At 43.3% G+C, this 14,926-nt stretch overlaps 1 protein-coding gene across 3 annotated transcripts in view; it reads right to left on the bottom strand.

Moving 5' to 3' along the window:
* Positions 1-14,926, bottom strand: part of clip1a (CAP-GLY domain containing linker protein 1a) — an 84,316-nt gene that overhangs the window by 29,579 nt on the left and 39,811 nt on the right. For 2 of the 3 annotated variants that reach the window (XM_084319710.1, XM_084319712.1), the window contains exons 6-10: positions 14,283-14,480; positions 12,802-12,893; positions 8,747-8,807; positions 3,668-3,772; positions 893-1,795 (exon numbers count right to left, since the gene is read on the bottom strand). In XM_084319710.1, coding sequence (XP_084175836.1) covers positions 893-1,795; positions 3,668-3,772; positions 8,747-8,807; positions 12,802-12,893; positions 14,283-14,480 — 1,359 coding nt within the window. The remainder of the gene's footprint in view (positions 1-892; positions 1,796-3,667; positions 3,773-8,746; positions 8,808-12,801; positions 12,894-14,282; positions 14,481-14,926) is intronic. The other variant, XM_084319711.1, reaches the window with a different exon arrangement.

The raw sequence follows: 14,926 nt of genomic DNA, 5'->3' as shown, positions 1-14,926 counted from the left end.
TTAGAATATTACACCGCATACATATAACTCTGCTCTAAAAAGTAAAATGGATACCAGTGCATCCCCACTTTGCTTTAAATGCAAGATAAAGATAGGAAATTACATTCACTGTTTTTGGTCCTGTGTGAAGCTTCAGAGCTATTGGTCTGATATTGTAGGGGAACTTTCTGATGTTTTTGGTGTTCCTGTATAATTGAATCCCATGTGTCTTCTACTCGGTCTCCCAGATGGTCATATTGTTAGATTCAAGATTCAAGAGGTTTAATCGTCACATACATACACAAGACATAGTGAAATGAAGGTTAATAATTGTTAATGTCAAACATAAGAGATTGTTCAACTTGCTAACGTTTGCTGCCAGGAAGAATATTCTTTTATTCTGGATCAAGGATGATGTTCCATCGAAGAGATCGTGGCATAATATTATTATGGACTGTATTCCCTGTGAGCACATCACATGCATGTTGCATTCAAAGTTGGACACTTTCTATGAGATCTGGGACCCATATTTATCTCATATTGGACCTGTGCTGTCCGCCACTGTACTTGGTGGGTTTCCACACTACCCTTAACCTCTCTGTAGGTCACTACGGTCTTGTTGTATCGGTGCTTTATGTCGCTGCAGAGGTTATTTTAGTCTACTTGATGCCGTCACTGGCCGGGAGGCGACCCCTTAAATGTCACTCTTGCTATTAATTTATTACATAACTTGAAAAGCTGTGTCTGAGATGTTTTCTTGTAGTCTGTATGGCTGTCTGTTTTTATGTTAATGTTTTATGTGTATATAAAAGAAAATAAACATATTTGAACAAAAATTAAAAAGAATTAAAGAAATTAATGATACAGCAATGGATTGGGATGACAGACCGTGAGGAAGAGTATCCGGACCCACCTTGACACCTTGTGATTGGGCCAGACTCTGGACCTCCTCTAATTGAGTCTTCAGGTTCTGGAGTTCCTGGTTACCGAGAGTGTCCTTGGAGCGCATAGCCTCCATCACAGTCATCTGCTCTTTGGTTTCCCTCTCCTTGTCCTGGGCCCGCTGAACCAACTGCACCTCGTTCTCCTCCAGCTCCTTCAGCTTGACTTCTGCAGCGTGCAGCTTCCCCAGCACGTCCTCCATCTCCACCAGGTGCTGCTCCTCAGCACTCTCGATGCGGCACCGCAGGGTCTCCTCCACTCGCTCCTTCTCCTCTGTCATGGACAACAGCTGTGCTCTCGCTACCCCCGTCTCCCGAGCGCGAGCTGTGATTTCAGCCTCATATCTGTCGCCGGAGTCGCATATCAGCTTGTGCTCCACCGTCATCCTCTCAAGATTGCTCTTGGCCTCCACTAGCTCGTCCGACTGGGCACCTGCCCCTTTGCTGAAGGACACCTTCAACTCCTCCATGGCCTGCTGGTGAGAGGCGACGGCCGAGTCGAGCTTAGAACGCCACAGTTCAATGGTGTCTGCGTTCACCTTCTCCGCCTGGCTCAGGCGCATCTGGAACTGTTCGTTGTCACCAGCGAGCCTGACGGACATGGCCTGAAGCTGGGCAACGGCCTCTGTGTGGGTCTTGTCTTCAGCCTCCCGCCTCTCCTTGTGTTTGACCAGCTCCTCCTGAAGCGTAGCCTCCCGAGAGGCCAGCTGAGCCCTCAGTGAGCTGATCTCATCCAGGAGAGGCGAAGAGGAGTCCGGGCCTTGGGAACCCTGTTGGGACTCGAGGCGCAGCCGCACGTCGGCTACCTCTCTGGTCCGCAGCGAGAGGTCCCTCTCCAGCTCCATGATACGGGACCTCTCGGACACAGTGGCCACCTACGGGAAGAAAAATCTACTTCTCAAAGATGTGCGTTTGAAAATCTAAATCTTTAAAACACACCCGAGTGTGAACTTGCAGAACAAAGGAACCAAAGTCCTTCATAAAGCTTGGCCAACTGGTCCCTTACGATATATATATATATAAAAACTAAAAAAAAATAAAAGTGCCAAAGTAAAACCTGGCCAAACTCTTATCAATGGCTCTGGGTATACTGTTGACACCAATGCAAAGTATTATACTGACCTCTTGTGGACATACTAGCTAAAGACAAAATTATGGAAACATCCAGTTGAAAGGGGAATATCATTCAATTTAAGGATTAATTCCATCCATTGATAATGTCTACGACATTCCAATCAATATTTTTGAACATGAACAACTCTCCCAAAGCTGGAAACCAGGGAATTAAGACTTGAACCTGTGATTTGGCCAAGATCTCAAATCTGGAGCTGCTCCATTATAGCTAGAATAAGACCCAATTGGGTGTGAGGGGGAAAAAGAGATAGGAGGGGCTTGAGGTCCATTCTGAGTGATCAAGTTGTGACTCAGTGGAATGATCATCATGATAATGATACCAGCCACATGCCAATGGCCTCCTCCATAACCACATACTATGCTGTTTCAGCATATATATACAAGGGATTCTAGAACAGCGTTTGGGGATACTTTTCCAGTTATAAATCATTAAGAGTAGTGGTGATAATCATTGCCAAAACAGCATCCCGCATCTTTGCAGAGTCACCAACATTGAAGGGGTGTTTATGCTGGCGTTTCATCATGCTGTGTGGATATATTGCATTTCTTTCCTCACTTGATATTTACTGCCTTGGTTGGAGAACCTTTCAACCCATTAAACTACTTCTTGATCATATTGTCAAAATAAAAACCTGTAGAAACTAATCCTTGAGGAGGACCTACGATGTCTCTTGCTACCTCTTACATCTGTGTCTGATACCCCTGGGGAACACAAAGCAGCATAGAGCGAGGAGGAGCAGGTTGGGTTGCAGGAGGGCGGGCCGGGACCACAGATAAATGCAGGACCACATGGAGCCGGGAGGGTTGAGGGGAAGTGGAGCAAAAGGATAACTGGGGACGACCAGGGACACGGGAGAATGTCTGCCCGTCTGTCTGGTTACAGCGGTCCCAGATACCAGCCAGGGTGAGGTCTGTGGGCAGCTTGTGGGTTAAACGGGTGAGGTAACGAGAACGGGCGCTCGGCTAACCCAGAAACAAGTGTCGTTATTCTCAATGTTCCAAGTGAGGTGGGTGGAGAAGGAGTCCTGTGGACGACGCTGCAAATTATGAAGCTAAGCTGCAAACCTACTGTTGGATGCCATTTACACAGGCAGGAATAAAGAATAATAATATGAAATAATGTTTTTTTAGTGTGTCTCCATATCATTTTCACTTTTACTATAAAAGCAGCAGCAGCTAAATGTATCACTGGCAAAGCTATATTATATAAAGCTCCAGTTACTGGCAAACTCTGTGTGTACCCCTCTTACCAACCTATACCCCCTCCCCCCCCCATAGACAGTTAAATTCAATGACTTTCAAGTACTTTTCCAAGCAACATTTTTCATTTTAAAAAAGGGCATTTAAAAAAGGATAACATTTTTATAGAAAAGATCCAATATGGCTTAAAACCAATTTCCGACAATTAGTTACACTTCAAATAAATGTCAAGGACTTGTTAAGCACCTTGTTAAAAAATGGGCTGTTTAAGTAATTCCAGGAACTTTTTTTTGTAAAAAAAAAATCAAGCACTTTAAAAACTTCAAGGACCCTGTACGAACCCTGCCCCTGTCCCCCATCCCCTCTTTTCCCCCAAAAAACGCAGCCCCCCACGGCGGAGCAGAGTCCATTACCCTAGTGTCTTCTAACTCTCTCTGGAGCTTCTCTGCTTTGGTCTTTTCAAAGAGCAGGCTCTGCTCAAGCTCCTTAATGTGGGCATGCTCCAGTTTGGTCTGCGTCTGTTAGTAGACAAGGGGAGAGGAAGAGAACACAACCAGCGCCACCATCACATGCCAGCCCAACACAGAGGGGGGAAGGGAGAGAGGACAGAGGTGGGTGATTATGTTTTGTGAGTGTTGGGGGGGTGGGGGTCGGACTAGCGGGAGGAATGAGACGGGTAGGGAAAATGGGAAAACGGGATGTGTTATGGATATGAAGGGCATGTACTGCACGCTTATGGATGCCGTTTAGCAGTTAAAACCATGCAAAATAACACCTGGTGAGAAAAACAAAAGGATATGAATGTTATATAAATGTTATGGATGCATTTTGGAAAATGAGTTTCAAGCCAGCAAATAATGAATAAAAATAAAATGCAGATCACCACATACATCATGAGAAAGCAGTGTTGTCGTTTTCTTCCATATAGATTACCGCCACATCTGGGTATGACGTGAAAGGGCCTCTCAACCGATGTAACCAGAAGAGCGAGTATGACGCTACTCGACTAGTATTCACACGCTGGCGTTCACAGGAACCAACAAAGACCAGACGGTTTTATCAAAACCAACATTGCTTTCTCGTTGCGGTGATAAAAGCCAGTTTACAGGTACAATACATACTGTACAATGTGAGTAAGAAGGCCAGTGATCACCAAAATAGCATAATCAACATTGGTGTAAAATAAATACATAAACACTTCCTTGGTCACTCCCTAACAGTCTCCAGATGATGCAGGTGGGACTTATAGGAACCCAAGGAGGACAACCTACACAACACTCCCATAGGCTTACTGCACCTTATGTGGACACTGTGATACTGTGATACTGTGAATAATGTATATTTCAGTGGATACCGTGATACTGTGAATAATGTATACTCAGTAGATAGTAAATTATAACACTACCTCACGCATACTGCACCTTATGTGACACTGTGAATAATGTGAATATTTCTTCAGCTAGTCAGATAGTAAATTATATTGACCATATTGACCAAATTGTTTACACTGCCTGTGTTGTTTTTACTACCTGTACACTGTGTTGTTTACTACCTGTACCCCCCCCCCCCACTCCCCCCCCCCCCATGCTGCTATGATGCCTGAATTTCCCCAAGGGGATCAATAAAGGAATATCTTATCTTATCCTATCTTTAGGTTGTGTAAATATGGTCTAAATGATGGCTCTGGTTCCAATTGCCTCTACTATTTAGTGCCCCTATTCTTACCAGATACTAGGTGCAGTATGTTTACTTTTAGTTTCATTCCAAACAGGGAAATACTTTACCACTGAATTTCAACTTTGTATGTTTTTCCTGTGCCCCAAGACAACTATGTGTATAAAAAGAGTATAGACAGCTCAGAGAGGATGTTTTTCCTGTGCCCTAAGACAACTATGTGTGTAAAAATAGTATAGACGGCTCACGAGAGGATGTTTTTCCTGTGCCCTAAGACAACTTTGTGTGTAAAAAGAGTTTCCCATAGCTAGAAACATGAGATAAGAGTTTGCACTGAAACTAATGTGATGTCACACTGATGAAAGCACTTTGAAGAGAATGAATTAAGACAAGATGGAGAAGATAATGACAGTGTCCAGCAATCATTTCTGGGGATCAGGGCATACTTTATGGTCGAGGACTGCTGTACATCCAGATAAACTCTACCGTGTATTAGTTGTGATCTAGTACAACTTACTGTATTATGTGTGCAGACACTAAATTTGTCTCCGTTGGTTGTTTGGTATAACGTAATAAATTAAAGATGTTTAGTTCTTTGGTTTCTAGCTTTGGGTAGTTCATATATAGTAGTATTTGTTCATACTAGGGGGCCACAGAAGTGAGTGACATACGACTAACCTCCTTACTATGTGGCATTTCCCCTTTAATCGCTAAGAGGGGGGAGGGGGGGCGTGTCAGGCCGTGTGACTAGGCTGTGAAATGAGGGGCAGCATCTCCAGTGGTTCCATGCTGAGCACTGGGCCATACAATGACGGACAAGAGGAGGAGGAGAAGGAGAGAGAAGCAGCAACATCACATGATCATCACATGAGTAGAGGAGGTACTGTGGTTGTTATAGCAACACAATCAGTAGCAACACCTTCAACAGTTTGAAATCCATAGAAATAATTTGCTTCGTTTCAGGTTCTCTTTTTTTTTGTGGTGTATTTTAAGCTGCATGCATGTGTTTAATACACTTGTTGCTGGATAGTAAGTGATAAAAAACAGACGGTTAGTATACAATCAAAAGGAAGATAAAAGGGGTATTCTAACCCTGTAGCGCTCATTTCTAAAGATAAATTTTGAGGAGGGAGGAGGGCTGCCTTCAGGATAAATGGGGTGATGCTCCCCTGATTGGTGCAGCACTGTGGAGTAAATAAGATAAATCCTTTAAATCAGACATTTATACAGACATGTGTCCACCGGTCTATGATGCATCAATTCATACACAAACATGGGGCTGGGGACACGAATAATCAGAGACAAAAGAACAAATGATAGCCTTCAGAGAGACTTTATTCGTGGAATAGTTTTGTCACAGAAAAAAGTAGATACAGTATGTAGGCCGTTCTTCCTTGATGATGAGATCTAATAGAAACAACATGATCTAGCAGCGTCTATACTGGGCAAAATTCATATTCTCTTGCCAGCAAGTATTCAAACATTAACCCAATGTTTCCTCTCAGGGCTTTGTTCTTAACCCCCAACTGCAATAATATAAAGATGCCTTGTGAAATAAGAGGCTTTTTGACCTCATGGATATCAGAAGGCCATCAGTTTTGGCACAACCTTGCTCCATGGGGGAGAAATAACCTTGTCATCACTGCAAGAGCCTCTCAGCACGATGGAGAGAATGCGGTTTCGGTTAGCGGTATCATTTTAATGCAGGACAAAGACAGACTCAATCCACCCATGCAAAACAAGTGTAATGATACTATGGGCAGGGCAAGATCTACTGCGTACACAAGCCGCAGAGGATGCAAGTACTTCAGTCCTTTCCATACTCATCTGTGGCTGGCAAGGACACTAGTCAACCTCATGTAAGTCGAGACCACAATAGACCAGGGCCCTTATTTATCAACAATTCTTAGAAAGTGTTCCATTTTCATACGTAAGCACAGAATTTAGAATGTGTGTACGCACAGAAATATTGGGATTTATCAACCGCGCGTACACGGGTCCTACGCTCCTCCGTGTTGATAAATACCCCTTTGTTCTACCGTCAATGCTCGTGCATGATTATCCATATATGGTAATGAAACACCCCCCATGGGATGTGCAATAATGGACTGACCCGAGCGAACTATGAGAAACTTCACGAGAGATTGTTCACGGACGCGCTGTCTAACCAAGAAGACACAACCCGTGTTATGGGATAAATAAAAGGCTGACTTGTACATGGTGATGTCAGATATCAACGGCTCCCTAAGACCATTGTTGCAATTCTGCCTGGACAGCTCAAAATACTAATAAAGACCGTTCGTTGACCACTGTTTGGCGTTGGTGTGTCATTATAACCATGCTGGAATATGAATGCCTTTATTAGTTGTGTACGATTGGCTATAATATGATTTGTAGAGGCATCTATTTTGTTGTCGGTATTAGGTAGCCTATATGAATTACATATAATAGCAGCCATAGCCTACATTATGCAACAGTAACTTGCGCATATATAATAGCACATATCACAGCCCTGCGAACCCTGCACAGTAAACTAACTTGATCATTAATCTAGCTGTTGTATCTTTACGCTTATGAAAACATTAAATAATATGTATAGGCTATAGGCCGTCGCTTTGCATTAATAGCCTATATTCTCAAATGGCATTTAATGGCTATCCGACTCCTCGCTATCCTCGCGGACGGACCAGTATACCTTATATCATATATTCCTATTCATATCATAGTTTACTCTATCAGCCTACCGAGCATGTAATACGTTATTTGTTAGAACTCAACGTTATTATTTTGCGCATAGATTGCAGAAATACAGGAACGTTTTGATTTATATTAAAAGGCTTTGACATTGTAAAACTAAATACGTGGAATTCTGTAAGCAGAATACAAGTCATATCACCCACACGATATATGCTCTGTATCCAGAGCATGTATGCTTTTCATTCATTTAAGACACATTTATTGCAAGGGTTTTGTAATACACAAACTCAACAAATAACCTCCGTTCTCGTTGCAATGCGTTTTTTATTCTTTCTTATACAGTAGGAAGGGGGAAGAACACTATATCGTGGGTGTTCATATGACTTGTACTCTGCTTACAGCTTCGAAATTCCACTTGTTTCGTTTAACGTTATGGCAAAGCCTTTTAAATATAATCAAAACGTTCCCATGTTTCTGCGGTCTGTGCGCAAAATAATAACGAGTTGAGTTACGGAGCGCAGTCAGTCAGTACACCCCGTATATTCCGATAATGCTATATATAAACCATGCTGGATTCATTCGGAGAGAAAGACCTATTATTCCAAATGCTATTTATAGGGTTTTGACCATAATTACACTACTGTTGCTATTTTACAATGAACTATAATGAATTATGGTTCATACAGAACACGCCAGTGTTGAAACTAATGCACAGAAGCTTATTTCAGCGTTGTAGTCTTCATATTCTACCGGTATGCATGCTCCGAGCTGTGCATAGATATACGCACAAAGTCAAGCACAAGTTCAAATTGATAAGTCCCACACTTTGCTTAGAAATGATCGTACGCAGGGGTTACGCACATATCTGTGCGTACGCAACGTTGATAAATGAGGGCCCAGGGGTTTTATAGTCAATCTAATAGCTAGATACATGGAGTCCTTCACTTAGTCTACTCGTTAGAATTAAATGCATCTTCTAAATCACTTTCACAAAAGCCTTCGCATTTCAACGCCAGTCAATGGTTCAGCGCGGAAAGACACTGAGCCAAAACCTAGTACAGTAAGTCTGTTAAATGAAACGTCCATGCCTTGCTAACCGCTGGGGTGTTGTGTGTATTTACCTCCAAGTCTCCTTTGGTAATGCAGGCTTCTTCCACACGGAACTGAAGGTCCTCCACCCTCCTATTAAAAGAGAGGAAAATCTTACTGTAGCTTTGAAATAACAATCTCTAAACTGCCATAATGAGGGGCAACATTGATCCCGAACCCTTTCATCTACTAATGTACAACACTTCAAGAAACAAGTCATATAGGCGGCTGGGCAGTGGACATTGCACTCGTCACCAACGCAAGAGACACCGGTATCGAATCCGGCTGTCAGCGTTGCCTCCAGCTTGGGCCGGCCGTCATACGGACTCAATTGGCAGAGCCAGCGAGAGGAAGTCGATGGGTGGTAGTATGATCGTTGTAAACAGCGACTCCTATAGGTCGGTCAGGGTGCCTGCACAGCAAAAGACAGGAAAATGGCGGGGGCAGTGTGAGCCTCCCACACGTTACACCTCGCCAAATGAGAGTCCGCGCTGGCAGGTGAAAAGATGTGACTGGCTGCCTCCACATGTATCGGAGGAGACATGTGATGCAAGGCTTCTATCCTCCCTACGACCGGCCAGTGGGGGGCACATGCGAGCAACGATCAGGGCAGGGGAGGGAGAATTGGCACGAGAGGTAAATTTGGATGGGAGAAAAATCACAGAAAAAGGAGAAAAAGTAGATCATATATATATATATAAGAACAGCTTCAACCCCTCTGCAGTGGGCCTCATCAACATGGCTCAGGACCCCCACTGACTCATCTCCTGTCCCCATAGCAGTGTTTCCCCTACCATTGCTTTGGCGGGGCGGCGCCAAAATAAATAAATAAAAATGTGTTCGCTTTAATCACAGTAACGTTGGCGAGCTAGCTAAATTATATAAAAATGAACATAGTATAAGTTGATATATGAACTGGATAGCTCATATAAGCCATTCTCCCTTTCTCTCTGTGTGTGTGTGTGTGTGTGTGTGTGTGTGTGTGTGTGTGTGTGTGTGTGTGTGTGTGTGTGTGTGTGTGTGTGTGTGTGTGTGTGTGTGTGTGTGTGTGTGTGTGTGTGTGTGTGTGTGTGTGCTCGTCCCTACTCTGGTCTTTGGACAGTTTGATATTTACTGAGGATGGCCAGATAATGTTGATATTTAAACTTTACTGCGCGCGTCTATGACGACACTGTTGACACCACGTATCCGTGACACGCGCGCCCCGCGACAACACTAGTAGTTTTGGGGGTGCCTACCACCCCCCCTGAAAAAAATCCTAGGGGAAACACTGCATAGACACTATATGTTACAATAACACACACTTACTGGACTGTTATATTTGCACATATACGGTACTCAACTGTGAGCATCTGAACGTGACAGTTCATATGTTTTGCACAATACTGCACAGTTCTGTTATATATTCTATTACACTGGGTTTTTATTCTAATTAAGTGTATATATTCTATGACAATCCTGCACAAAACCGTACAGCCTTGTCCTATATTATATCCTATTTTTATTCTAATTTAGTTTATATATTCCATTTAATTCTATTCTACTTTAATTTAAAATAGTTTTGATAGCGAGTGTTGATATGGTCTGTTAACACTTGAGTGCCAGCAACGTGTTATGTCGTCTTTTCATGCCCCCTGTTGAGTGCCGACGACGCAAATTGTCGTTTGATTTTTTTATTAGCGATCTGAATTCATTATTTCATCAACCGAGTGTCCCGTTGGTACAGCAGCCCCTCTAGGAGCTCCGATGGGAAAATACCGCCCCCTATCGTCTATCCCTGTGTAACTGCAGGCCATTCGATTATACTGGTGGATCTGTGGAGGGGGAGCCTCCTCGCTCCACTATGCTGGCGAGGGATCTGATGACGAGGGAAGTGATCGCAAGATGGAAAGCAGCCTGGAATATATATTTACAGCAGCCAATAATCAATCAATAAACGGGATAGATATTTGGAATGGCGATCAGGAATGGGAATAATCTTTTTGGAGAACATAGGGCGGCTACGTGGTGTAGTGGGCAAGGCGCTCGCCACGAAATGCTGGAGACGCTGGGCTCGTCAGTTCGAGCCCAGCGCTCCACATTTGCTTTCAGTTTAGCTGGTCGTCCGTACTAATACACATTGACCGTATTAGGCCCTGGGGGTGGGAAACTGATGGGTGGGGATCGGGCGTTGTGGACAGCGACTCCTACAGGTCGGTTGGTGCGCCTGCGCAGTAAAATCAGGAAGTGTCGGGGGCAGCGTGAGCCTCCCACGCGTTACTCCTCGCCACTGAGAGATCGAGCTGCGCAGGTGAAAAGATGCGACTGCTGTTACCTCAAGTACCGGAGGGGACTTGTGCTATGTATGACTTAGTCCACATTGCAGCCGGCTTGTGGGAGGCAAGAAACAGCGTCCGTGACAGGGGAGGGTTGAATTGGATGATACGGAATTGGGATGGGAGAAAAATATAGAAAATGGGAGAAAAAGTGGATAAAAAAAAAATCTTTTTGGAGAACATCTGATCTAAGGTAAGGAGTCTATGTTACCAGTTTTAGGATAATCAGAGCTGTCTTCACTGAGATAACAGCGTGTCCCGTATGTGTATACCGGTATGTGTGTGCTGTTGAGGAAATGAGAATAGATTTCTCAGCTCGCTTCTATAGCGTGCATAAGTATACATATACTATCGATAATCTAGCGTTTATTTGAAAACGATAAATAGGCCGACAAATGACGTGTATTCGAGAATATTCCAATAAATGCCGTTTATGAGGGAATCTTTCTATTTTCCAGAAATTTTCGAGAAAATGATAGCTTTTCAAAATGATATAAAAAGGATATGAACCGATTAAAAAACAATCCGTTTCGACAATGTTGACTGCAAACAAGTCATTGATAAGCGACGGGCAGATTAGACACATAGCCATAATTTAAAACATAGATTATGCGTTTTTAACGCTATCATTGAAGTGGATGCTGGCACTCAAGGACATTAATCAACGTTATGGCTGGCACTGAAAGTGTTAAAACTAGTCATTCCCCGCCATGCTAATTCTGCCAATGACGCCGTAACACTTCATTGAAATCAATATTTCAAAAATCTGTGATCGCAATCATATTTCTCCCGCGGAGACTTGAGATCTACTGTTGATCCCCTCTCAACTCTCCAACGGTTCAAGAGTGCCATCTGGTGGCCGATCGGCGGATCGCCCAAACCGGGAAACGGAAACTGGTGCTCATCCCAATTCGGTCCGATCACTCGCTATAGGTCCCGGGACTCAAACTAGACACAATGGATAGCAATCCGTTACCAATAACTCGATAAACAACATGATTTGGACGTATATACTATTATACAACCTGGAGATGGATCGCATATTTCAACATCCCATAATAGGAATCCGTTTGCTCCACGCTCATTGCCCAACGGCCCGAGGAGACTGGGGTGAGTTTCAGCGTTTTTTTTTACCGTGTTCGATACAAACTGCTCTAATGATCATATCACCCACACTAGATGAATCATCGAACGTTGGCCACGGAATTATAAACGACCCCCCCCCCCCCATCCGGTCAACAGTAGTAGTAGCTTCTAGAAGCACGTCCATTTGACATTTTTTATCTCGCGCCGATCGCTATTAAACTGTATACAATCATCAATATAATGCATTTAGGGCTATAAATCACGTTCTGCAGAAAGCTGCAGAAAACGATAAAAACATATTTATACTTTAGACCGTATTTTAGTATGAATATGTGAATGAAAAAGTATAACGTTGCTACACCCTGAACAATAGATACTTGATGTTGAATGGGCCATAGTAATGTCAATTTAGCAATACAATTTAAAAAGTTATAGCCCTGCAAAGAAGGGGAACTTCTCCATAGACAAATAGAGCTGGCAGAGGATGGTATAATGATGTACATAAGCCTGGCGAAGAAAGTGTTAATGTTGATGCACCAAATGACCCAAGACAAATTCCTTGTATGTGCAAGCTTACTTGGCAATAAAGACTTTTCTGATTTTGATATACCATACATAATATATATATATAGGCACAATCTATAGTCCAAAGTATCCTGTCTCGCTGCCCCTCTGAGAAACCTTACCTCCTCTCTTCCTCCAGCTGATTGAGTAGCTCCATCTTGTCTTTGTCTGCAGCCTCCACCAAGCCACGTAACTGATCCATCTTGGCCTCCATCTTCAGGATATACATAGAGATATATTCATCAGACGAGGAAGTTGAGATGCAGTAACGGTCGAGATAATACAAGTGACATATTATGGCAATGACATATTCATGCCATGTTATCACGGTTAGCATTCCTCATTAGGGATGTGCCGATCACGTTTTTTTGCTCCCGATCCGATCCCGATCATGTGATTTTGAGTATCTACCGATACCGATATTTCCCGATCCGATCAAAAAAAATTATTATTTTTTTTTTCTTCAACAAACATGACCATGTTCACGTCTTAAACTCATACTGAGGCCTTAGTTTTGGTTTTAAATTGCATATCATCATTCATTTATTTATTGTCACACAGAGCAGAAGAATTTTGCCAAAACAAACCAATAGTATCCAGCTGCAGAACGGCAGACCAGCCACACTCTCAGACCCAAACGCATTTCCTTTGATTTAATTATACATCAAATTATTTATGTCAAGGATTGCAATGCCTCGCTTGAATGAAGTTAACTTTTCACCTGGATAACGTCAACATTCAGGGTGAATGTAATGTGAGAAATTGGGATTAAAAAATAAAAAATAAAAAAATATATAAATTTGTATGGTCTGCCGTTCTGCAGCTGGATACTATTGGTTTGTTTTGGCAAAATTCTTCTGCTCTGTGTGACAATAAATAAATGAATGATGATATGCAATTTAAAACCAAAACTAAGGCCTCAGTATGAGTTTAAGACGTGAACATGGTCATGTTTGTTGAATTAAAAAAAAAGTTAATAATAAAATTTTTTTATTTATTTATTTTTGCCGATCCCGATCTTCGGAAAATCACGTATTCGGCCCCGATCCCGATCACGTGATCGGATCGGGACATCCCTATTCCTCATTGAAATCAAAAGCACACAGCTAGCTCCAAGCTTTGTCCTATGGTTTCAAATGAGGAATTCTAGAACTGCTAACATGCCACATTTTAGGCGAACTGAGGGATAATTTTACATTGTCTTCCAATGTGTGGTGAAGTGTTTGTGGAGAAAAGGGACCAACTGAAATTCAAAAATAATTAATAATAATTACTTGCATTTATATAGCGCTTTTCTAGACACTCAAAGTGCTTTACAATGTAGGGTGGAAATTGCCTCCTTCACCACCACTGGTAGCACCCAACCTTGGGCTACACAGGCTCAATGGCTACCATACACTGGCACCCATCACACTACACAATGGCTGAACAGCTCAGGAGACAGGGATTGATATCAGCCAATTAAGAGGAAGGGATGATTAGGTGGCCTTGATGTCAGAGACCTGATTGGGAATTTGGCCAGGTACGTCGGGGAGCCCCCTACTGAAAAGGTTCTTTTCTGCAGAGTGATAATCATGCCACTGGCTTGTGAGTGGAAGCCGACCTGCTCACGATCGTCCCGCAGCAGGTTCAGCTCTTGCTCCACCTCCCCTACATGGCTGGTGGCCTTGGCCACCTCTCCCCGCTCCATGTCCCTCTCTGCCAGCAGCTGCTCGATGTGTTGCTGCTTCTCCTTCAGCGCCTCCTGGAGAGCCGTGGTGCCCGAGATCTTCCGATTGTACCGCGATGACGTCTCCGTTAGCTGTGAGGGGGGGGGGGGGGGGGGGGGGGTTGGGGGCAGAGGGCAAGCCAGGTTCAGACTAGCTTGACACATCAGACCCATGGAACATACCAAGCTAACTCTCCATTGAGTCTGAAAGCAGCACATTGAGAAATAAACAAATAGCTTGCTGGCGAAAATGGTCGTCAATAAACCATGGTGATGTGATAGTGTCTCGTCTCTCATGCCTCAATAAATTCCTGACACTGATTACAGGGGCACAAACTCGCCTTTTTCACACTTTAATGTGATTACAGGGCCAGGAATTCCCCCCGGCATGAAAGACCAGACACCATCACATCACCATGGCACGTCAAATTGACTTTACTGATGATTATTTTAGCCGGCAAGTTATTTTAAGTTTATTTCTCAATGCACCGCTTTCACACCCTATGGAGCTAGCTTGCATACGTTCCATGGGTCTTACT

This window comes from Notolepis coatsorum (assembly GCF_963971535.1).
Source record: "Notolepis coatsorum genome assembly, chromosome: 1".
In the NCBI taxonomy this organism is placed as follows: Eukaryota; Metazoa; Chordata; class Actinopteri; order Aulopiformes; family Paralepididae; genus Notolepis; species Notolepis coatsorum.
This window is presented reverse-complemented; position numbering and strand designations above follow the sequence as displayed.